This window comes from Mauremys mutica, chromosome 10 (assembly GCF_020497125.1).
Source record: "Mauremys mutica isolate MM-2020 ecotype Southern chromosome 10, ASM2049712v1, whole genome shotgun sequence".
Lineage (NCBI taxonomy): Eukaryota > Metazoa > Chordata > Testudines > Geoemydidae > Mauremys > Mauremys mutica.
In genome coordinates this window covers 1673098-1696754 of record NC_059081.1, presented here as the reverse complement: position 1 = coordinate 1696754, position 23657 = coordinate 1673098, and the positions used below count along the sequence as shown (strand labels likewise).

Sequence of the window (23657 nt, the reverse complement as noted above, 5' to 3'; positions counted from 1 at the left end):
TCCCCAGGGCTCAGAGCTCTCATGTGGGGGCTGCGGCTCAGGCTTGCAGACCCTGTGCTAGGAACAGGAGCTCCGGGCTGAGGGCATCGCCCAAGAGAGCCTCGGCAGGGGAGGACAAGCTCCGCCAGCCCCTTTGTACAGAGCACAGCCACCAATGCAGAGGTGCGACCCAGGAGCTACATTTCCCAGCCACGCTGGCCTGAGACAGAACTAACTGCCCGCTGGGCCCTGCCCTCTCACAGGGCTGCACCTCTGCAGGGGGCAGCAGCCCAGCAGGCTGCGCTCTGGCCACGCCTGGTTCCTGCTGCGAAGGGAGCCTGAGGTCGGCCTGTTCCAGGCGCCAGGGCAGAGGGGCCGGCCTGGCGCTGGTTTGCTGGAGACTTGCCCCGTTTCAAAGGCCACTGAAGCGCTTTGTCCCTCATCAAACCTGTAAAGCACCAATAGGCTGGGCTAGTGCCGCTCAGGGCCTGCCCCACGGCGAGGCAGGGGGCCCAAGCCCCTTGAGGAGAACCGGGCGGGGGTATTAAAGGGACAGCGCGCACCCCCCCCCCCCCCCCGCCGGAACAGTCAGTGCTCTGCCCGACAGGCAGGATGCCAGAGCAGCCCGGGCTGCAGGGGAGCTTTAGTCAGCCAAGCCCCTGGCAGAGCTGGGGAGACACCCCAGGAGTCCTGCCCCCCAGCCGTACAGTGCAGAGCACCGTGGGGCCGACCCCTAGCTCGGGCTCGGCGCTGTGGGAGCAGGGGGGCCCGGCCTGAGGCCCACAGGAGCGGGGCTGGGGAGAGACCCCAGGAGTCCTGCCCCCCAGCCGTACAGTGCAGAGCACCGTGGGGCAGACCCCTAGCTCGGCGCTGTGGGAGCAGGGGGGCCCGGCCTGAGGCCCACAGGAGCGGGGCTGGGGAGACACCCCAGGAGTCCTGCCCCCCAGCCGTACAGTGCAGAGCACCGTGGGGCAGACCCCTAGCTCGGGCTCGGCGCTGTGGGAGCAGGGGGGCCCGGCCTGAGGCCCCCAGCAGCGGGGCTGGGGAGAGACCCCAGGAGTCCTGCCCCCCAGCCGTACAGTGCAGAGCACCGTGGGGCAGACCCCTAGCTCGGGCTCGGCGCTGTGGGAGCAGGGGGGCCCGGCCTGAGGCCCCCAGCAGCGGGGCTGGGGAGAGACCCCAGGAGTCCTGCCCCCCAGCCGTACAGTGCAGAGCACCGTGGGGCAGACCCCTAGCTCGGGCTCGGCGCTGTGGGAGCAGGGCTGGGGGCGATGCAGGGAGAAGGGGGGAGAGTCACACTGGCCTCTGGGAGCTGCCGCTGTCACTCAATAACCCAGTAGAGCTGTACTCTGATTGGCCAGAGCCGCCCCCGCCCCGTGCTGTGATTGGCCGCCCATGTGCTAATGATTTACAAGGAGGGCGGCACCGCCTGGCCCCAGCTCCCCAGCAAGGGGCCCAGTCCCAGGCTAGGGGCCCAGGCCAGACTCCCCCTTGGGGGGGGGGGGGGCAAAGCTACTCGAGTCACCTGATTCTTTCCTTTCACTTGCTCCGTTAGTGTTGACCGAGGGGCCCCCGTCCCCCCCGCTCTGCCGTCCAAGGGGGGCTTGGTTAGTTCGAGGGGGCCAGGGCCACTGTGAGCAGCAGCCGCTGGCCGGCCACGAGCAGGGCTGGGAGGCTGCCCCTGCTGCTGCCCAGGCGGGCTGCGCTCGGAGGCTAGAGGGACCCACGGACAATAGCAGCAAGTGGGGGGTGGGGTCACTTGGGGGGAGCCCTGTGCCAGGAGCAGTGGCACCCCCGCACCACGGGCAGGGCAGGTCGGAGCCAGAGCACACGGAGCTGCCTGGGCTTTGGGGGAGGGCGCGGCCTTGTAAAGGGGTCGGACTCCAGCACGCGCGTCCTCGGGGGAACCCAACTCTCCACCCTTGTTACAAAAATAGATTCTGGTGCGTCCCTCCCCCGGCGGGAAGCCGGCCGGCTGCAGCTCGAAGGAGGGTCTTGAGCTGGACTGTGGAGGAGGCGTCGCTGGCTCTGCTCAGGGACTCCACAGTAGCCTCTCCCGCCGGCAGCCGGAACCTGTGGAGCTCTCCCCTGCCAGCCGCGGGTCGCTGGCCTCGCGCAGGCTCTGCGGTGCTCCGTGCAGCTCTTGGCCAGTTCCCGACACGGACAACACATATGCGGACACGGATACACGTATGTACTCACACACGCATTCACCCAACATGAGTACGAGTCAGAGTGATGTTGGCTTGACACACGTCTGTACAGAAGCTTCCACCGCAAGGCGCTGACGTGGTGGTTCTGTCCCTTCGGCATGAACGCCAGCGCTAGGCACCTCTGCCCGCCCCACCTCTGCGGGACAGGGGAGGGGGCCGGGACCCCGGGTCCTGCTGCCCAGGCTGCTCCAGAGTCCGGAATCCCACGAGATCCTCACCCCCAGAGCTACACCTGGAGGAGAGAGCCGAGCCATTACCTAGGAACGGCCAGGCCGGGTCGGGCCAGTGGCCATCGTGCCCTGCCTCTGACAGGGGCCAGGACCAGGTGCTTCAGAGGGAATGAACAGAACAGGGCAATTATCGAATGATCCAGCCTGTCGCCCATTCCCAACTTCTGGCAATCAGAGGCCAGGGACACGCAGAGCAAGGGGTTGCATCCCTGCCCATCCTGGCTAATAGCCATTGCTGGACCCATGCAGTTCCTTTCTGAACCCGCTTATACTTTAGGCCTTCACAACATCCCCTCGCGAGGAGTTCCACAGGTTGTCTGTGCGTTGTATGAAGACGTACTTCCTTGTGTTTGTTTTAAACCTGCTGCTGGTTAATGTCACTGGCTAACCCCTGGCTCTAGTGTTATGGGAAGGGGTAAATAACCCTTCCCTATTCACCTTCTCCACACGAGTCCCGATTTTATAGACCTCTACCAGAGACACCCTTAGTCAGCTCTTTTCCGAGCTGAAAAGCTCCCGCCTTTCTCATCTCTCCTGGGGAGGGAGTTACCGCCACTGGCCCGCCATCAGCCCCAGCCCACCCAGTCATGCCCTGCTCACACCGCTGGGCGCCTGGGCCGTACCTTGTGTATCTGAGGCGGAAGCTCATCCTCCGAGCTCTCCTCTGGAACCGGCTCCGGGTGTCGTGCCGACTGTCCGTCCTCAGCCCAGCCCCCTAGAGGCAGGCGGGAGAAGTGCGATGGGGCTCTGTGCACAGTGCCCGGATCTGCGGCATGGGCACAGAAGAGTCAGAAGAACGCGCAGATGCAGGTGAGACGGGCTCTGGTGCCAGCTCCCAGCAGGGCACCACTCAGGGGGCTCTAAGCCAATCTGTCTAACCCTCCAAGTGAGAGGGAGGGGCTGTTACTGGGTGGGAGCCTGTGCAGCCTTCCCCAGCCAACAGCTCCTCCCCACAGCACGCAGGGTGACATGGGAACCTCACAGCGGGAGCCATGGCCCTCTCCTGAACACACACACAGCCAGCCACGGATGAGCAGGGCTCCTGGGCGCCTCCTGCAGACGCTACCGCGCAGTGGCACCTGCCAGCCAATCTCCTGGCATGTGGGGGAGGAATCGCAAATGCTTCACTGGCGTTTAAACAATTACCCAGCGACCCGACGATGACAAACCAGCGTGTGGCCCCTCGGCACGTTCCACAGGCAGCGCCCCTTGGCCTGCGGGACAGGGAATGCGTGGGGAGGCTCCCAGGCTCCATCTGGAGTGGGGGACCCTGTCTGGAGGGGAGTCCCACGGCACGAACCTGTGATGCCGCCGTATCGGCGCTGGAAGCCCGTCTGCAGGGTGGCCGACTCCTCCACAGCCTGGCGCGGCGAGGAGAAGGGGTAGCTGGCAGAGCGGGGGATGACGGCGGGGGCTCCCTTCTGAGCATCCGGCTCCTCCGGGGCACTCTCCCCGCTCTCGTCGCTCTCCCGCCGGTGCCACACATGCCGCTCGGGCTCTGTCTGCGTGTGCTGCTTGTGCAACTGCGCACAACACAACGGGGCGGGTCAGCCAAGCAGGGAGGGGGACAGAGCTGCAGCCCCACCCCACATCCAGCCTGCAGGAGCCCCCGTGGCAGCCCCACAGTAGTTCTGGCTCCTTCTCTCCTGCACTGCCAGCTCCCGGCGCCACTGCTCCCTCTGCCACTCCAGTGCAGGATGGGAGCCGTTCTGCACCAGGCCCTCCTGCGCTCCGGGGACCTGCAGAGACAGCCCTGCAGGGGAAGGATATGGGCCTGGCTGCCTTTGCGGGACCTCCCTTACCGCCTGGGTACAGCACACCTCTCTCCAGCTGCCAGGCCGCCCTGCACCCCCCGTGCCGCGAGCCTGCCTCGGGGGGGCAGCCCCCCCGAGCTGCCCCCTCACCTCGTGCATGTAGAGTGCGTGCAGGCTCATCTCGGTGGAGGCGTATTCCGACAGGATCAGGCTCTGTAACTGGCCCTCCCAGGCGCTGCTCCCTGAGCTCGCTGTTCTGGCATCCGTGCTGCAGCCGGGACACAGAGAAGGGCTGGGGGAGGGGGTCTGCTGCCCAGGGGCACGGCCCAGCAGGCCCCACATCAGACCCACACAGCCCTTCTCGATCCCCTGCCCAGCCCCACTGCATTGCTGGGCTATGGGGTGTCCCATGGTGCCACCTCGCCCACTCCCTGCCCTGCCCCTCTGCACCCCAGATACATGCAGCCTCTGCCCAGACACGTGGGCTTTGCTCAGTGGGGTCCATCCCCAACACAGGCACCCCCAAGGGCCACAGATCCCCATCACGGGGGGGCAGGAGCGCTCCAGCGCCCCCTCCTGGGCGGAGCAGTCACTTACGGAGTCAACCCTCGGGGGCAATTCCTGTTCTAGCCACCTGTGTAACCTGCTCCACTGCAGCCCCGTTTCCCTGTCCCAGCAGGGACTCCTCCCAGCATGTGGGCGAGGAGCAGACCGCAGAGCGTGCCAGCAGGAGGTGCTGTGAGCTGCTCCCAGCAGTGCCCAGTGAACCAATCCCTTCGGCCTCAGGCACACGAGGGGCACCCAGCACCTCAGGAGCAGAGCCTGGGCCTTGCAAGGTCCCTGATCACGGAGTAGGTGGCCTGGCGCAGCTCAGCAGACTTACCCAGAAGCCGTCATGGTGCTGTGGGTCCGGGGCGGTGCCCCCTCCACATGGGACCCGGATGTCTGGAAGCCGCTGTGAGTTTGCTGGGCAGACTGGAGCGGGGAGAAGGAGCGCAGGGCCGAGGCCACCTCGGAGAGCTGGCGGGAGGCCTGCAGCTCATGGCTCACGTACCCCAGGGCTGAGGAGCCCGCGATCACATTGGCAATCAGGCTGTGAGGCTGCAATGGGAAGTGAGGGGAGTCACAGCCCTGGACAGGCAGCCACCGGGACAGGGCCCCTTCCCAAGCCAGCTCCTCGGGGGAACTCCAGATCCTACAGCGCCCCCATGCCGCAGGGCAGAACACCCCACCCCCACCAGCCTGATCACATGCTGACACCCTCGGAGACGGGCCCAGCCCTCCCCGGAAACCCAAGCCCAGTTCAGACCCAGCAAACTCCCTGCACCGGCCGCCTGAGCCAGCAAGACCCCTGCCCTCCAGGCAGCCCTGGGACACCAGAGCCCCTGCCTCTCCCGCCCACCCGCGCCCCGTCGCAGCCGGGGCACCTCGGACTCGGACTGCAGGGACTGGATGGAGGTGAAGAGGGCGTGGTCAGGCAGCACGGCCTGCGGGGCCAGCGCCACGCTGCTGTCGCGCAGCACGCGCTCCTTGAGGAAGCCGATGAAGGCCGTGCTCTCGCGGGGCGGCTGCCACTTGGGGTTGGTGATGGCGAAGTGCATGAGGGACAGCTCAGTCTTGCCATCCTCGGCCTGCTGGTAGATGGAGGCCTCAGTCTTCCCCGCTGACATCCACTGCAAAGCACACAGGTGAAGTGAGGGGGGCCTCTCCAAACCCACCCTTGGACCCCCCCAGGGCCTGCCAGACACCCACCGAGGGGTCTGGGGAGCCCCAAAGGGCCAGGCTGCACAAAACCCATCAATGCACAATGCCAGGAACCCCCCAGCAGCTGCAGCTCGGCCTCCTGCAGACGGCCTGGGACATTGCTCTCTGGAGGAGACGCGCCATAGCCCAGCATGCCAAGCTCCAGGGCCCTCCAGCGCCCGGGTAGCATCACATGCCCCCACTCCAGGGCACGAGCCCTCACCTGGCCAGCTGGGCTCATGCACCCATTGAACGGGACACCCCGCGGAGCGTGCCCGGATGTTAGATACGAGATTGCAACAACACAGCCCACAGGCCTCAGCATGCAACGCTCAGCTTGATTGGTGCAGCCTGGCCACCATGCATTCTGGGACTGGGGGTAAGAGCTCTCTTGGCAGAACTCCGTGGGGGACGTCACCACGCCTGGGTTCCAGCCACGGGCAGGACCCCCCAGGTGTGGGGGGAGGGGAAGGGACCGCGCCAGCACACGCCCATGCCGCAGGCGGGCCCTACCGCCGGGTGCCCGTGCTGGCGCACGTCCATCTGTGCGAAGGAGCAGGTGTCACCCACGCCCACCACCTCCACGGTGAAGTTCCGGAAGAAGTCGATGATCTCCAGGGACTTGGGCCGCAGGCAGAAGATGAGGATCAAGGGGGTAACGATGGGGCTCAGCAGCTCCTCCAGGATGAACGCCTGGGAAGGGAGAGGGGGGCGCTCAGCAGGCAGCGCCGAGAGGCCACCCAGGGAATGTTCCCGGAACAGCAGCCCCATGTCAGTATCGCCCCCCCCAGTGCTCTGCCCCCAGCTGACCAACGATCCCCCCCGCACCCACGTCCCTTGCTCTGGGGAACCACACAGGAGCTGTTGAACCATCACAGCCACGGCCCTGGGAAGGGAGGCACACGCAGGGCCCCAGTCCAGCCCCTTCGCATGCACCAGCCTCTCTCTGGGCATCGCAGCCCGACAGACAGCGGCCCTGAGGTGGCACCCGTGTGTCAGAGACCCCAGCCCTGCCCCCCCGGGCACCGCGAGTGCCCCTAGCTGAGCAGAGGCGGGCAGGAGCCAGTCCAATTCCGCCCCGGGTCCAAGCTAGCCAGGGGGGCCGGGCTCACCGCTTTGTACTGGAAGAGCTGAGAAAACTCGTCCCGGGTCTCGTAGCGGTGGGCGTTGGCCTGCCAGTGGTCAGGCATGTAGTGGATGTGTGCCAGGATCACCCGCAGCAGCTGCTCTGGGCAGAACACCAGGTGCTGGTCTGGGATGAAGGACCTGCAGGGGGGCAGGACAAGGATGGGACCGACGGCACTTCCCAGAGGACCCCGGCCCGGAGTCTGATGCCGGGGGCAGATCATGCCTAGAGAAAGGCTGGGAGAGCTTCTCCCACAGCCCTGCTGGTGCCCCGCAGTCCTGATCCGCAGCCCCTTGCTACCTCAGCCCTGCCTACCCCCAGCCCCGACCTGCCCCTGCCCCAGCCCTGCCGGTGCCCCATGGTCCCGACCTGCAGCCCCCTGCTACTCCAGCCCTGCCTCCCGCCAGCCCTGCCGGTGCCCCTCAATCCCGACCCGCAGCCCCTGCTACCCCAGCCCTGGGCTCCCCCCACAGCTCTGCCGGTGCCCCTCAATCCCGACCCGCAGCCCCTGCTACCCCAGCCCTGCCTACTCCCAAGTCCTGCCAGTGCCCCTCAGTCCTGATATGCAACTCCCCCCCCCCCCAAAAAAAACAACAACAAACAACCACACACAGCACTTTGGCCCCAGGCTCTTCCTTCCCTACCCCCTGCAAGATTTCTGCCAGTGCCCCTCACTCCTGGCCCGACCCACCGCTCCCCATTTCCAGCCCTGGGCCCCCCAGGCAGACGTATGTTCACTTGTGGCCCAAGGACAGACCCGCAGCCTCCCCCTCCCCCCAGGGCAAGCAGGCCGTGCCAGCCCGTCTCACCGGCAGATGGTGACGCCCACGCCCAGCAGGGTGACGGTGGTGAGGACGTGCTCCACAGCCAGCACGTCCTCGTCGTAGATGGTGAGGGCGATGAGCACGGCCAGGATGGAGCCGGCGAAGAAGGCCACGTTCTTGGCCACGATGGTGAGCAGGGGGGAGATGAAGCAGTTCATGTACTTGGAGGCCGGCTTGTAGCCCTTGCTGAGGCGGGAGTGCAGCTCGTGGTCCAGCTCGTTGAAGTGGCGCAGGTAGCAGCGGCCGTAGAGCGACCAGCAGCGGGCGCCCAGGCTGCCCGGCTCCCGCTTCAGGATCTCGGTGTAGCTGAAGAAGGCATAGAGGATCTGCCAGATGAGGATGAGCGGGCAGAGGAGGAAGTTGGCGATGCCGATCCAGAGGATGCGGGCGCTCAGCTTCTCGGCCAGCTCCAGCCGGTTGCCGCCCCGCTTGTACTCCGCCTTGAGGCTCCACTCGTTCTCAAAGAGCGAGCCGGGCCCCCAGAAGAAGATGAGCTCGAAGTTGTACTTGAGGCCGCGGGTGTAGAAGATGGTGTCGCCCAGCCCGGGCAGCTGGAAGCGGATGGGCAGCAGCGACTTGTTCACCATGGCCACCATGTAGTTCTTGAAGCGCAGGATGCGGTGGTAGATGTCCAGCTCCGTCAGCTCCTTCTTGTGGATGCAGATCTGATGCTCCTTCTGGATCTGCACAATGCGAGCCTGCACCTCCTGCCAGGTGTAATAGGGCAGGTTGGACTGGCCGGGAGGAGAGGAGGCAGTGTTAGAATCCGGGGGAGACCAACGGGGGCCCACCGGACAACGATGCAACACAAACTACGGGTCCCAGCATGCACTGCTCCAACGTTCCACAGACACAGGCCACGCTGCATGCTGGGAGTTCCAGTCTCCCATCAATGCTGCACCCGGCTCAGCCTGATGCTTGCTGTGTGCTGCTCTGGGGTTCCCAGGGAAAGATAAACGCAGCCCTCGGGGGGGGGGGGGGGAGCCTCATTCACCCCTCCTGGGCTGGCAGGAAAGAGCTAGAGAACTACACACCCCCAAAGGGGGGCGCTCTGATGTCTCCGTTACCACCGAGGCACTCGGCCCACCGAGAGCTCCGCGCCCTTCCCAGACCGGGAAGTGACGGGACGTGCCCAGTGCCCCGTGGGGAGCCTGCAGCCAACTGGGAGGAGAACCCAGGTGTTCGAGTCCCAGGCCCTTGCCCTATTCCACAGGCTTATGGTCTTGCAAAACCTTAATGTAAAGGATCCTGCTGTTACTCGAGTTACCCGAGTTCTCCCCGAGGGAGACCCTGGGCTGGGACTCGGGGCTCAATACCCAGCTCTGCCAGACTCCCCCATGGCCTTGGGCAACGCCTAGCTGCTCTGTGCCTCGGTTCCCTACCTGTACACGGGGGAGAGACCCTGCCCCACCTCCCAGGGCAGGCGTGAGAATAAACTGCTTTATACCTCTGAGGCTGGGACACTGCCGTGAGCATGGGAAGAAAAGCCTAGAGGTTACGAAGCCAAGTGAGTGGCTGGCAGATAGTCAGCAGAACACAGCTGTCCCGCAACACACCCAGACACACACACGGTGCCGGGGCGGGTTTGCCCGAAAACAAGCTGTAGGGAGTTACACAATCCGGTGTAGCTCCTAAGGGAGGTCCGAAAGAGGGAGAGACCAGAACCCCCGAGGGCAATGGGCAGGTGAAAGCCTCTCCTACAGCTTCAGCAAGGCAGCCCGAGTTGGGGGTAGAGGCACCGGGAGCTCCCTGCTCAGCCACAACAGCCCAGTCCTCCAGCCCCAGGGTCGCTCACCATGGGGATTTTGAGGGCGTTGATGTAGAAGGAGTGAATCTCCCAGTAGCAGCAGATGTTGTAGATAAATTTGATGAGTCGATGGATCCAGAAAACCCCCGCTACCGCCAGGATGGAAATGAGAAAGCCGTTCTGCTGGATTCTGCAAGGGAGAAGAGACTTTTGGCATGCTCCACGGCCGAGCCTCATCCCACAGGAGCCCAAGCTATATGCACTGTCAAGGGATCGCTTCACCCACCCCCAGAATGTAGCCACATCTGGGGAGGGATGCACCAGCTGTGTAACAGCACACAGCAACACTGCCATCAAGCACCAAGTACATACCCAGAGACGCAACTCCTGGGGATTACATGACCCAGAGTACAACGCAGCTTGGCCACTCAGCCCAAGACAAACCAGGGACTTGCAATCTTGGCAGGCTACATGCCTCGACTGACGATGAGGACAAGGGCTGTGGACTGCCCGTGGGTGAGGTCTGGCCAGTCCCAGTGTCCTCCTTCCGGATCTTTAGCCTAACATGGCCTTTGGAGGGTGGCAGGCTGCCAGGGCTGGGGGCGGAGGTGTGGCTGCTGCCCTTACCTTGCGCTGCACACGCTGGGAGGCAGAAAGGCATCTGGCAGTGTCACCTTGACAAGCTCGCTGGTGTGCTGGCTGTGATTCACCATCTTGTTGGCAAACAGGATGTCATAGTCAACGCAGCTGACGAGGAAGGTGGTGAAGGCCACCACGAAAATGAACTGCCTGTGGGAAAGGCAGCAGCCATGAGGCACATGCTCCTTCTGCCCCCAACTCCTAACATACCACAGCCAGGAGTGGCTACTGGGTCACACCCCACGGCCCGTGGCATGACGGAGGCAGATTCTGAGGAGAGGGAGACAAATTCCTGAGGATGGAGATGGCCAAAAAAGAAGAGGGGGAGAGGGAGACAGGCCCTGATTGAAAGGGGAGTGGCCCTGACCGCCTCCCACCTCACCCCCTGAAACCCAACTCTCAGCCATGGCTGTGCAGGGATAGCAGGAACACTGGGGCCCAAGGCCCTTCACTGCAACGGCAGCGAGAGCATGTGGAGAACCTGCCCCCTCCCTGGCCTCCCCATCCCCAGAGCAGGGGGACTCAAGACGTACATGAGCTCAAAGATCTCGCCAATCAGCATGCAGGTGAAGCCGTTCTTCTGATGCAGGTTATAGACGTGGGAGCTGCAGTCAAGGAGAACAGCCTGGCAACCCCTCCTCTCCAGCCACCAGCTGAGAGAAAACCCCTCCCGTGCCAAGCCACCCCCTAGCCACCAGTCAGGATGGATGGCTGCAAGGCAAGTGCACTCTCTGCTTAGCTACAAAATGCTCCTGGGACCTGGCCTCCATGCCTGGGTAACACTAGCCTGTCACAGAAACCCAACCCCCCACCACACCCCAGCACGGGACTGTGAACACTCCATTCACAGACCCCCCCGAGCCCTCTCCAAAGTCTGCAAGGGCAGGACCTGGCCAGCACAGAGGGAGGTAAAGACGTAGCCAGAGCCTAGCAATCAGAGGGACAGAGAACGGGCAGGAGGCCATCATCAAAGGGCTGGAGGGACCCGTTTCTGTCCCCCTACAGCTCCCGCTCCCAAGGGAAGGGGTGGGAACACCACTCCACGGGACAGGAAGCAATCCAGCCCGGGGTGAGAGGGGACCTGCGCTAAACGCACAGACGGTGTCAAGCTGATGCTGGGCTGGAGCAGCCGCCTCCCGCCCCCTGCATGCAGCAAGGATATGCGAGAGAAGAAGAGGTCCAGGTTCTCTATGTGATGCCAGGGAGCTGCAGGAGAGAGAGGAGGCAAAGGGGGTGAGTGGGGCTCGCTACACAGTGGTTTGCCCAGCAGCAGGGGGGCAGTTGGTTGCTGCTGGCTAGTTACCCTTGTGACACAGCCCAGGGCACACAGCGGCTGGGTCCCCCCAGGGCTGTTCCCGGGTTTACACAGTGCACGGAACAGGAGTCACCACTCCACATCAGACCCAGTGTCTGGCCTGGGGCAGTGGCCAAGGCCCAGGGGCACAGAGAGGGACACCCCCCCCCCGGCGGAGGGAAGGACTCGGGAGAAGGGGGATCCCCCCGCCCCGGCGAGCCGCCCCCGGGCCCCGCTCACATTTGCTGCCCTCGGGGACGTGCACCAGCAGATCCTCCTCCCCCGGGGGCGAGTCGCTGTAGGAGGCCTCCAGGCGCTGGTACTGCGTGTCGAAGTGGGCCATGGCGCCAGCCGGGCCGCATGGAGCGCGGGGCGCTGCGGGGAGAGGTGGGTCAGCGCGGGGGGGCCGGACCGGGCCGCATGGAGCGCGGGGCGCTGCGGGGAGAGATGGGTCAGCGCGGGGGGGGCCGGACCGGACCGGGCCGCATGGAGCGCGGGGCGCTGCGGGGAGAGGTGGGTCAGCGCGGGGGAACCGGACCGGCCCGGGCCGCATAGAGCGCGGGGGCTGCGGGGGGAGGCGGGTCAGCGCGGGGGGGACCGGACCGGGCCACATGGAGCGCGGGGCGCTGCGGGGGGAGGCGGGTCAGCGCGGGGGGGACCGGACCGGGCCACATGGAGCGCGGGGCGCTGCGGGGCGAGGTGGGACAGCGCGGGGGAACCGGACCGGCCCGGGCCGCATCGAGCGCGGGGGCTGCGGGGGGAGGCGGGTCAGCGCGGGGGGGACCGGACCGGGCCACATGGAGCGCGGGGCGCTGCGGGGGGAGGCGGGTCAGCGCGGGGGGGAACCGGACCGGGCCACATGGAGCGCGGGGGCTGCGGGGAGAGGCGGGTCAGCGCGGGGGGGACCGGACCGGGCCACATGGAGCGCGGGGGCTGCGGGGAGAGGCGGGTCAGCGCGGGGGGGACCGGACCGGGCCACATGGAGCGCGGGGCGCTGCGGGGGGAGGCGGGTCAGCGCGGGGGGGACCGGACCGGGCCACATGGAGCGCGGGGGCTGCGGGGAGAGGCGGGTCAGCGCGGGGGGGACCGGACCGGGCCACATGGAGCGCGGGGCGCTGCGGGGGGAGGCGGGTCAGCGCGGGGGGGACCGGACCGGGCCACATGGAGCGCGGGGGCTGCGGGGAGAGGCGGGTCAGCGCGGGGGGGACCGGACCGGGCCGCATGGAGCGCGGGGCGCTGCGGGGGGAGGCGGGTCAGCGCGGGGGGGACCGGACCGGGCCGCATGGAGCGCGGGGCGCTGCGGGGGGAGGCGGGTCAGGGCGGGGGGGACCGGACCGGGCCGCATGGAGCGCGGGGCGCTGCGGGGGGAGGCGGGTCAGCGCGGGGGGGACCGGACCGGGCCCCATGGAGCGCAGGGCGCTGCGGGGGGAGGCGGGTCAGCGCGGGGGGAACCGGACCGGACCGGGCCACATGGAGCGCGGGGCGCTGCGGGGGGAGGCGGGTCAGCGCGGGGGGGACCGGACCGGGCCACATGGAGCGCGGGGCGCTGCGGGGGGAGGCGGGTCAGCGCGGGGGGGACCGGACCGGGCCACATGGAGCGCGGGGGCTGCGGGGAGAGGCGGGTCAGCGCGGGGGGGACCGGACCGGGCCGCATGGAGCGCGGGGCGCTGCGGGGGGAGGCGGGTCAGCGCGGGGGGGACCGGACCGGACCGGGCCGCATGGAGCGCAGGGCGCTGCGGGGGGGACCGGCCCGGGCCGCATGGAGCGCGGGGCGCTGCGGGGGGGACCGGCCCGGGCCGCATGGAGCGCGGGGCGCTGCGGGGGGAGGCGGGTCAGGGCGGGGGGGACCGGACCGGGCCGCATGGAGCGCGGGGCGCTGCGGGGGGAGGCGGGACAGTGCGGGGGGGACCGGACCGGACCGGGCCGCATGGAGCGCGAGGCGCTGCGGGGGGAGGCGGGACAGTGCGGGGGGGACCGGACCGGACCGCTCGGGCCCCGCCGGCCCAAAAGCCCTTCGGGGCCGGGACCCCCCTGCCCGGGCCGAGCCCGGCCGGACTCCTGGGTTCTGGCGCGCGGAGCCCCCCCCTCACCTGCCCGGTCTCCCCGGTAACCGGCCCCTGCCGCCCCCTCCCAGCGCCAGGCCGGGCCGCCGCCTCCTGTGTCACCACCTCTGAACTGGCGGCTCCGGCGGCCAACCGGGGCCTGCGGGCGGCGCCGCGGGGGCCAATCCGAGGGTGGGGGGAGGCGGTGGGGGCGGGGCTACAGAGTTATCCTCCACGGCGCTCCGTAGTGGGGCGGATGTGACGTACGGTGCGTTTGTCGTTGGCTTCCGGGTGAGGCGCTACCGTCTTCGCTGCCCCCCGGGACAGGTGAGCGCCGCCCCCGCGGCCTGGAGCTCTCAGCGCCCCGGCGGCCCCGTAGGGGGCATGGTCGGAAACTGCTGGCCAATGGGGAGGGGGCAGGATTCCCCGGCTCCCCTGGCCAATGGGGGGCGGGATCCACTGGTTCCCCTGGCCAATGGGGGGGGGATTCCCCGGCTGCGCTGGCCAATGGGGGAGGGGTGGGATCCCCCAGGCTCTGCTGGGCAGTCAGGGCACATGGTCCCCGTGGGCCGTCCCTGGCCCCTCTAACCACACTGCCACCTTCGGGAGATCGAGAATCGTGTGTCAGACCCTCAGAAACCCAGAGATTGGCCCCCAAATCGTGAAATTTAACCCAGATTGAATGACAGGTTTCAGAGTAGCAGCCGTGTTAGTCTGTATCCGCAAAAAGAACAGGAGTACTTGTGGCACCTTAAAGACTAACAAATTTATTGAAGCATGAGCTTTCGTGAGCTACAGCTCACTTCTCACTTCTTCACTTCTCACATCCGAAGAAGTGAGCTGTAGCTCACGAAAGCTCATGCTTCAATAAATTTGTTAGTCTTTAAGGTGCCACAAGTACTCCTGTTCTTTTTCCAGATTGAATGGTGTGTTTTTGGCCAGTCTCGGCCCCCGTCCGTTCCCATGCTGCGTGTGTGGGACAATTCGTGTCGCCCGCTCCCCCACGTGGGCTGGATATGGCCACCGGACTCCTTGTTTTTGTGGCTACAGAGTAACACGGCTACCCCCTGATACCCGGCTGCAGGAGCTCTCACCCCCACGTTTGCTGCCTCCTGCCCAGCACTTTATCCTGCCCCCAGCCCCACCCAGTTCTCTCCCCACCCAACCCCCCCTTCAACCCCCCTCAGTTCAGTCTCCCTCCCCCATTCCCTCTCACTGCCCTCAGTTCACCCTCCCAGCACTCACTCCATCTGCCCAGAACCCCCATCAGTACAGCCCTCCCACCCATCAGCCCTCCCCCTCCTCACTGCAGCCCCCCAGCTCACCTCTGCTCCTTAGGGTTCTTCACCCTCCCCAGACCTGGGGGGAGGACTGCAGTGAGGTCCCCTCTCCCACTTCGCAGGCTAGCAGGGGAGCAGCCACCTGGGCTGACAGCTGGAGCCCCGGTCACGCCCGGGGTGGCTGGCAGGATTTCAAGGTAAAATTCAGCTGATGAAGTGGGTTTTAGCCACGAAAGTTTATGCTCAAATAAATTTGTTAGTCTCTAAGGTGCCACAAGGACTCCTCATGTTTCCCCCCAGTTGATTCAATTGTTTTTTTGTGGGTTGCCCTCCCACCCTTTCTATGTCAGATGAAGTTTCTTGTCCCTCCTGGAGTGTAGGCTCCTGTCTGTTGTTAGCTTGGCAGCTTTGTGTATCTGAGGTGTAAATGAATTCTCATTGTCTCTGAAAGTATCTTGTAATTAGCTGCCTGGTGGAGGAACCACATTCCTTTGTTCAGGGCCCGGTAACTCCTGTTTGTCTGGAAAAAAACATCCTGCCATGTGAGCATTCTCTTACTCAGAAATCCCGACTCCCAAGAGTTGGCAGGTCTGCGGTGGGGCGCTGGCCTCGCGCTGCGGTTGGTGCCTGGTGTCCGTGGTGCAGCCCATGGCAGGCTTGCTGGTCACATGGCTGCAGGGCTAGAACTTGGGACCTTTCGCTCCAAAGCCAGCGGCCCTGCCCTGGAGGGGGACCTCCATCGCCAAGAGCAGCACTGCCGGCTCTTTGCCCCGTGTCCCCCAGCTAACGGGGCGGCACAACTGCCCGTGCTGCAGCAGGCTGGCCATGGCCCATCTGCACATCCGCTGTGTGCTCCAAGGCATGATGCCAAATGCAGTTTTGCTGCTGCCCATCCCCTGCCGGGTCACAGGAGCCTGTCGATGGCTCTCTCTACCTCACTCTCATTCCTTCTTCAGACTCCTGCTGGAAGCAATGCAGCCCCTCGAGGTCAGGTCTGTGTTTGAGGCTGCCCAGGATCCCACCTTCCTGCATGGCCTCTCCCTCGTCAATTGCTCTTCAGAGGACCTGCCATCCACAGACTCTAATGCCATAACGCAAGGTAGTGTCTAAAGGCCAGTGAGCTGGCTAGAGGGGCAGTAGGGCCAGCCAAGGGGCTTCCTGGGGAGGGCGGGAGAGTGTCCAGTAGGGAGATTTCACTGCAGTCCAACCCTAGGGGGTATCCCACTCTCTGGGGCTTGGTGGGGGGATGGGCTCTGGTTGTGAGCTGCTTTGCCCCAGGCAAGAGCCTTCAGCCTGAGGAGCGCAAAACACTTCACATGCTGAAACTAATCCTGTTTGGTGGGTCAGTATCATCCCTGTGTTACAGGTGGAGAAACTGAGGCACAGAGGTGAAGTAACTTGCCCAGGGCCATGCATCAAGTGAGTGGCAGAGTCAGGAACAGTCAAACTGACTCTTCACCCTTTGTTCTAGCCACACTTTGGAGTGATCTGTCTGTCCTATAGCCCTCTGTCCCTCTCCAATGGAAGTGGCATATCTTCCCTGAGTTCCTCTCCCTCTTTCAGAGAAGCCAGTGGTGGCCGATGGGGAGGAGAGAGCCCGAGGGGTCCCAGAGATATCGGACCGGATGTGCTGCTCATCCTGCTCCCGGGTGTTTGACAGCAGGGAGGAGCAGGTAGGCAGCAGCCTGAGGGGTGGAGGAGGATGGGTGGTGTGTTTTCCGTTGCCACCAGCAGGCAGCCCTGTGAGCGAGCAGGGAGCTGGGGAAGCAGGGTGCTGTGAAATGGGTATGTGACTGGCCAAAATGTGGACCATGGAGCTCTGTAGTTGTGGCCTGGATACGCAGAGATGCAGCCCAGAGACTACTGGTCCTGAGATGCAGTGCTCCATTTTGGGCTTGCCCACCTGTCACGAGGTGGAGTATTGCATGCTGGGCTGTGTAGCCTCCATCAACCGCCCCCATAGGATGAGGGAGGCTGCAATTGATTCTATTTTAAGCCAATCAAGTGCATTCCTCAGGCCCCTGGTAAATTGCGGATGCAGCTCTCGGCTGGGCAGGGTCTGGGTGCTCTGGCGTAGCCACATTACCAGCTTCCACACGCTGCAAAGCCCTGGCCCAGGGGGTCAGACCGTCTCTTGTAAAGCTGGTGCCACGTCTCTGCAGCCCTGGGGGCAGGATGGGAACTTGGCAGTAAGGGCATTAGCTAACCAGTGACCATGACATGCCAGAAAAGCAAGGCAGCTTCTGCTGATTCCCAAGTCTCTGGCAGGCTGGCATCTGGCTGAGGAGACCTCTGCGCTGTCCAGTCCCAGGGCATGGGTTGGTGCACTTCCATCCATCTGATCTGGGGGATCATCAGTATGGGATGCCCCTTCTCACTCCGTTTCCTCCTCAGACTGAGCATTACCGCCTGGACTGGCACCGCTTTAACCTGAAGCAGCGTTTGCTGGGGCGCCGGGCACTCGCGGCAGAGGAGTTTGAGGAGAAGACCTGTGCGGGTGAGCGGGGACAGACGGGAAGGGCTGCTGTCATGGGCTCGCTTGAGCTGGTGGAGTGCCGCACGAAGCAAGCACCCTTTAATTACCAGTTGATATCCAACTCCAGGTGTCACCTGTGCTGTAAATTCTGCAACATAAAACAATCCTGTCACTGACTCAATCCAAAGGTGCGGTTGAGGTTAGGCCCCTGACCAGACCAGCTTTTGGGATCAGCTGGAGCAACCCTTCCTCCCCGTCCTAGCTTCACCCAGAACTGGCCACTGGAGGAGGCAGCTGGCTGTTTTTATCTTGCCTGCTGGGTTTTGCCCACTCCTGGCCTTTCTACCTGCTGGAGGATCAATTCTTGTTGGTGCCACTAGCAGCTGATCCTAGGGGTGGCCTGTCTAGGCAGCTCTTGGAGGTCTAAACTCACTGCTTCTTTCTCCCCAAAGAGGATGCCTTCTTTGGATGGAGAGATGACAGTGTGGCGGGGGCATCAGATGTGTGGTTCACCCCATCACCGCAGCCCTTCAGCAGGGACATAGGCAGCAGGAAGCCTCTCTGGTGGCACCTGACCGGGTGGAGAAGCTCCGAGCACCAATCACACTTACCTTCTCCCCAGCAGCTGCCTGCTTCCCAGGTCCCTTTGTTTTCCTGCCCCATGTGGGAGGCTCCTCTGGGATGAGTTCAGGTCCTGTCCTGTCCTATCCTAGATTACCTCTGTATAAATCCCTGGGACGCCCACGTCTTGAATACTGCGTGTAGATGTGGTCGCCCCATCTCAAAAAAGAGAGACTGGAATTGGAAAAGGTTCAGAAAAGGGCAAAACAATGATTAGGGGTGTGGAACGGCTTCCGTATGAGGAGAGATTAATAAAACTGGGACTTTTCAGCTTGGAAAAGAGACGACTAAGGGGGATATGAGAGAGGCTACAAAATCGTGACTGGTGTGGAGAAAGTAGCTAAGGACGTGTTATTTACTCCTCCTCGTAACACAAGAACTCGGGGTCACCAAATGAAATTAAGAGGCAGCAGGTTTAAAACAAACAAAAGGAAGTTCTTCTTCACACAACACAGAGTCAACCTGTGGAACTCCCTGCCAGGGGATGTTGTGAAGGCGAAGATTATAACAGGGTTCAAAAAAGAACTAGAGAAGTTCCTGGAGGACAGGTCCATCAATTAGCCAGGCTGGGCAGGGATGGTGTCCCTGGTCTCTGTTTGCCAGAAGCTGGGAATGGGGGATGGGATGGATCACTTGATTCCCTGTTCTGTTCATTCGCTCTGGGGCACCTGGCACTGGCCACTGTCGGCAGATACTGGGCTAGATGGTCCCTTGCTCTGACCCAGTCTGGCTGCTCTTACGCTCTTGTGGTGAGGTTGGTTCTAGCCCCTCTGCCCCCTGGAGCTGGCTGGCTCTGACCTGTCAAGTGGGGCCAGGCCATGGGCGGGTACCTCAGTGAGAATCGTATGTTCTGCAGATGCCTCCCACCTCGAACACTCACTCCTCCCCCACCCCAGGATCCTGCTGCACCCCATAACCTGGCGCACTCCCTCCACAGCATCCGCCTGGCTCGCTACCCCTGGAGCGCCAGATGGGCTGTCTCCACGCTGTTCACATCGGCTGGGCTGCGAGAGGCCATCGCACGTGTCCTAGAAGGCTGTGGGGGGAGTAAAGGGGGCAGTGGACATTCGGGAGATCTCTAGGTCTCCAGCTGGGACGTGGAGGAGGTGGGCTCTGTGATCCTAGTGGACTGGGAGTTGTTCCCTCCTCTTCGTTTTAGGGCTCGTGCCTTCCTCGGGCGCCTTAGCATCTGACACCCCTGTCCCCCTCCTGCCCGGTTTGCAGGTGACGTCTCCAGCATCTCTGGGTCCGATTCTGATGACTCCGATTCAGGCAGCGAGTCCGATCTGCTCCCTCCCCGAGACCACACAGACCCAGGGAGCAGCCAGCAGAGCCTCTGCCCAGGCACCCGCTCAGCGAAGGTCCTGTTCCGCAACTCCCAGGGCCAGCTGCTCTCCGCCTACCGCTGTGTGCTGGGCAGTAAGAAGGCAAGTGATGGCCCGGCAGTGCTGAGCCCCATCCCCGGTGACCTGCCGGAGGTCCTGGAGCAGGTCGTGGTCCGGGATAGCCCTGTTGGGCCGGCACGCGGAGTTTGGTTGGGACCCCGACCCCTCCTTGCCCCCGTGATCCTGCGGGCAGCTGGACGCGTGTGCAGGGGAGCCGAGCGCCAGTTCTGTCGGGATCCGGGCTGAGCCAGAGGGTCCTTGCCCAGGTGCAGGGGGTGGGGCCCGGGCCCAGGCCCAGCTCATCCGGGCGGAACCAAGGCTTTACTTGGTGCCTGATGAGCTGCTGCTGCCATGATCACCTGTCTGGCCCCAGCAGGCAGGGGCAACCCCTGCTCCCTGCCCAGCCCCTGCCACGTGGGTCAGTCCCCAGACCGCCCCTTCCCCCACTGCCTCAAGAGCCCCTGGCTAATGGCTCCAACAGGGGGAGGCAGCTGATGGCCAAGGAGGGGGTGTGCCGCCAGGCTGCTAACAGGAGGGTTTCCTTGTGCCAGGGCGGCGGTGAGCAGCAGGCAGAGCTGGTGGCATCTCTGCAGAGCATGGGCGCAGGCGCCTGTTGGGTTATCCTGATGACAGGCGGTGGACACTTCGCAGGAGCCGTCTTCAGGGGGTGAGTGTCCCAGGCTGGCCCTGAGCATGGGGCTGGGGCAGGGTCTGCTGCTTGGAGTGGGAAGCAGCGCTCTGTGGCTTGGGGGTGTCTGCCCCTGGCAGAGGGGATCAGAGGGGATGTGGTGAGATGGGCCCTTGCCCCCTGTCTGCTTGTGGGGGTGGCCCAGAAGGTGTCTCTCGTGGCACTGCCAGAGGCTTCACGGGCCCCGGGTGGCAGCAGCAGCTCCTGGGATACCTTTCTTGTGCCGGTCCGTCCCCCGAAGCTGGCAGTGTGCTCTGGCTGGAAGAGGAGTGTTCATTTCCCTTCTGTATGGAAGCAGGGGCAGCGGCTGAGTCGGTGCCAGAGCTGGGAAGAAAACCCAGGAGTCCTGACCCCCAGCTCAGACCCATGGCCAGGCCTGCCCTCACCGAGTGGGGCTTAGGCCCTGTTCCCCCACGGTCCTGCTGCCCTGGCCCACTCTGAGGTTTCTCTCCCCCAGGCCTGAGGTGCTGGATCACAAGACCTTCCACCGGTACACGGTGCGTGCCCGCCGGGGCACGGTGCAGGGAGTGCGCGATGCCCAGGGCCAGGCCTCCATGCCCAAATCGGCCGGCGCCTCGCTGCGGCGCTACAACGAGGCGGCTCTGCTCAAGGTGAGGGCAAGCGCACGGGCCCAGTTCAGGATTGGGCCCTCGCTGCTGGCCACGCCGCAGTTCTGGGGCAGCCTCTGGGGGGCAGGGGGGTGCCTAGGCAGTGAGCAGCCCCTCAAGGCCTTGGCTGCCGCTGGCTCCGTGGGTCGAGGCAGGCCAGGGGGTGTCCTATGGCTGGAGCGCCTGGGAGGGGGCACGTGGGGCCTGGCTGGGGGGCTGGTACAGTGCCACGCTCCCCACTGGGATGCCACCCTGGTTTTCAGTCCCTCTGCTTAGGGGCTGGGGCATGAGATAGGCACCCCCGTGCTTGGGGGTCCCTCCCCTACCCCAGGGTGCTCCCTCCCCAGGCTCTCTGGCAGTGCCTGAGAGAGGCATTTAGGGATAACACGCCCCAGTCCCAGGCCAGCTCCCCAGACTGCTGTGAGGGGTCCAAACGCTGGCATCTGAACCCGGCTTGGGGTGTCCAGCGCACAGTGGAAATACAGAGCCCTCTCTAGCGCCCCCTCCCGAGAGCCGAGACTTCACGGGCCCCTGCCCAGCCCCCGGGGACCGCTGCTGGCCCCTCCGACGGCCCCATCGCTTAAACTCCGCCCCTGGCAGATCTCCACGGGCCGGGCGCTCTGGGGTCACCCCCACGCACCCCACACAGGATCCTACCCCACCACTGCTCTTCACTTCGCAGCACGAGATCTAGACCGACCCGATAATCCCTTCTCCCATCTCCCTGCTGCAGCGCACTCTGCAGGGCCCTGGTCCTCGCGGTCCAGCATCCTCCTGCTGCAGAGCCTGGCTTCACTTCCAGGCCGGCGCCCTCTCCCCGTCATGGCCAGGTTGCTTTCGCAGTCCTTGGGTGGTCCCACCACTGCACTGGGCCCCCTGCTGCAAAACCTGCCTGTCCCTGTGCCTCTGCTGCCCTGTCTTCCTGGGTCTCTCTCTCCAAAGCTTCTCCCCAGGAGTCCTGCTTTGCCACCTCTGCCTCTGGGAAGTGCCCACTCTCCAAAGCGGCTGTGGAGAAAACCCCCGCCTGGCTTCAGCCAGGCGCCTTCGCGTACCCATCAGGCATCAGAGCCGTCGTCCCCATTGTCCCTAGGCCGGGGGGCAGCACGTGGGGGGGGGGGGGGATCAACACCCTGGTATTCCACGATGCAGCGACCACCATACTGATGCCTTGATAATGTCAGAACCCCTAAGCTGTACGCCTGAGTCCCCGGCCCCACGGCCCCAGCACCCCACAGCTGCACAGGCTTGGCTGTGCTTGGCCCTGCCCCAGTGCAGAGGAGGGCTGGCAGGTGGGCCTGGGAGCTAGCGGTGATCTCTCCCCTTCCACCCCCAGGACATCCAGGACCTACTGGCCAGCTGGGCACAGCTTCTGCAGGGAGCCCAGCGCATCTTCCTGCGTGCCCCCCGTGCCAACCGGGCACTGCTCTTCAGTGGCAGGAACCCCCCTCTGCACAAGGACGACCCCCGCCTCTGCAACATCCCCTTCAGCACCCGCAGAGCCACCTTCAGGGAGGTGCTGCGGGTGCACGCGGCCCTGGCCACCCTGCAGGTGTATGGTGAGAACTGGGGCGTGGGGACACTGGTGCTGGGGGGGTGAGGTGTGAGCGGTCTGCTTCCCCATGGCCTGTTCCCCTGGCCACCAGGCCAGGCTTGCGTGGCTTCTAGACTGCCCAGGCCGGGGTGGCAGTGCCAAGCTGCCTACTTCGGAGGAATTCTCCTAGGTGGGGGGCAGTGGGTTCCCCCCCCCCTCTGTCTGCAGCACCTGCCACGCCCCATGTGCTATGGAAGGGGGTGGGGTGGCTCTCAGCTCTGTCTGGGGGTGGTCTCTGCGGGGCCCAGCTGGCGGCTCGCAGACCCAAGGCTCCTGTCTCGCAGGGAAGGACACAGCGGTGGCAGATCTCGCTGGCTCCCCCCGGAAGGGCTGGAGGAAAGTGCCGTGTGTGCGGGTGGAAGAGCCCCAGCAGGGTGACGCCAGCAGTGAGTGAGGGGGAAGGGCACCGGCTGACTCGCCCCCCCACCCTCATGGGGGTTTCCTGGATGGGGGAGGGTGCCCAGCACCGGACCCTGTGTGGCAGCAGCTGCCGCAGGGCACGGGGTGGGGGTGGGGGCAGTCGTGGACAGCTGTGGTCCGGGCACAGTCATCCCCAGCGGGCCCTGTCCTCGACTCCCCTGTGGAGAAGGGGTGGGGCCTCTGGCAGAGCCCAGCAGCCCCAGTCCCACCTGTCTCCCCCAAAGCCCCGTCGGAGGAGGAGGAGAGCCAGGCTGGGGAGCTGGAGACGGTGGAGGTGACGCTGAGCACCCTGCAGCTCCGGGAGTTTGAGGTGACGCCTAAGCGAAGCCGCAAGAGGAGGAGGAGGAAAGACACAGTGGGGAGAGGTGAGAACGGGGCTAACGGGGTGTCCTTTGGGGTGGGGGCGGCAGTGTGAGCAGGTGGGACCCGGTTTCTATCCCTCTCCCGGTTCTTCCAGGAGCAGGGGCCCGCGCCCAGGGGCCAGGAGGCCAGGAGGAGCCCGAGGGCTCAGCACCCCAGCCAGCAGCAGAGACGGTGACAGACCCTCAGGAAGGGCCTGGGGCCGAGCCTGCTCCCTGGGGGAAAGGAGGTAAGTCAGGCCGGGCCGTGCTGCTGCCTCTGCCCTGCCCGCGTGTGCCACGTTGGGGTTACGTGGGCACAGGCTGCTCCTCCCCCAGCTCCCCCCTGCCATGCGCTGCTGGGTGCGAGCGGGGGCTGGGGAGCCAAAGAGGCAGATCAGTGACCGTACAGAGCGATCCGGCTCGCCCAGTCTGCGCGTGATACCACCCCTGGGAGCAAGGGCTGCCGGCCACGGGGGGCTGGAGCCTGGCAGCTGGGCCTCTGGAAAGGACTGGGGGGGTCAGTGGTAAAGGGCTGAGCGAAGGGCTAACGTGAGCCTTGGGGGGTGAACAGGGTAGAGGGGATTTGACCTCTGTACACGGCCCTGGGGAGACCGACCTTGGGGTCCTGCGTCCAGTTCTGGGGGTCCACATTTTAA

The 23657-nt window shown here is 64.8% G+C and overlaps 2 protein-coding genes across 6 annotated transcripts in view; one reads left to right on the top strand and one right to left on the bottom strand.

Moving 5' to 3' along the window:
• Positions 1–1114: 1114 nt before the first annotated feature.
• On the bottom strand, positions 1115–13755 carry ATG9A (autophagy related 9A). Of its 3 annotated transcripts, XM_045032716.1 has the most exons (16): positions 13640–13714; positions 11790–11984; positions 11418–11461; positions 10789–10853; positions 10244–10405; positions 9665–9806; positions 7942–8603; positions 7855–7899; positions 7032–7185; positions 6433–6612; positions 5604–5849; positions 5060–5277; positions 4327–4444; positions 3723–3945; positions 3046–3188; positions 1115–2424 (listed from the first exon to the last, which is right to left on the bottom strand). In XM_045032716.1, the coding sequence occupies exons 2-16, from the start codon at positions 11890–11892 to the stop codon at positions 2419–2421; spliced, it is 2511 nt and encodes an 836-aa protein (XP_044888651.1). In that variant the 5' UTR covers positions 11893–11984; positions 13640–13714; the 3' UTR covers positions 1115–2418. The 3 variants fall into 3 exon arrangements, with proteins under 3 accessions (XP_044888651.1, XP_044888650.1, XP_044888648.1); XM_045032715.1 differs by having other exon boundaries at positions 7855–8576; XM_045032713.1 differs by having other exon boundaries at positions 1117–2424; positions 7855–8603; positions 11790–11924; positions 13640–13755.
• Positions 13756–13842: 87 nt separating this feature from the next.
• ANKZF1 (ankyrin repeat and zinc finger peptidyl tRNA hydrolase 1) overlaps positions 13843–23657 on the top strand; it is a 13704-nt gene continuing 3889 nt past the window's right edge. Inside the window, exons 1-12 of one of the 3 annotated variants that reach the window (XM_045032421.1) lie at positions 13877–13918; positions 14930–15068; positions 15828–15970; positions 16435–16544; positions 17266–17368; positions 19193–19395; positions 19905–20020; positions 20499–20652; positions 21983–22205; positions 22525–22626; positions 22885–23025; positions 23118–23249. In XM_045032421.1, the coding sequence (XP_044888356.1) occupies positions 15844–15970; positions 16435–16544; positions 17266–17368; positions 19193–19395; positions 19905–20020; positions 20499–20652; positions 21983–22205; positions 22525–22626; positions 22885–23025; positions 23118–23249 (1411 nt within the window). In that variant the 5' untranslated portion in view covers positions 13877–13918; positions 14930–15068; positions 15828–15843. Of the gene's footprint in view, positions 13919–14929; positions 15069–15827; positions 15971–16237; positions 16291–16434; positions 16545–17265; positions 17369–19192; positions 19396–19904; positions 20021–20498; positions 20653–21982; positions 22206–22524; positions 22627–22884; positions 23026–23117; positions 23250–23657 lie in introns of those variants that run through there. The other 2 variants (XM_045032419.1, XM_045032420.1) reach the window with 2 other exon arrangements.

Coding starts and splice junctions, on each gene's coding strand:
- ATG9A (XM_045032713.1), bottom strand. CDS start 11,892: ATGGCCCACTTCGACACGCAGTACCAGCGCCTGGAGGCCTCCTACAGC. Junction 9,807..10,243: donor CCCAGCGTGTGCAGCGCAAG/GTAAGGGCAGCA, acceptor TCTCCCTTGCAG/AATCCAGCAGAACGGCTTTC. Junction 5,278..5,603: donor CCCTGCAGTCCGAGTCCGAG/GTGCCCCGGCTG, acceptor TTCCCATTGCAG/CCTCACAGCCTGATTGCCAA.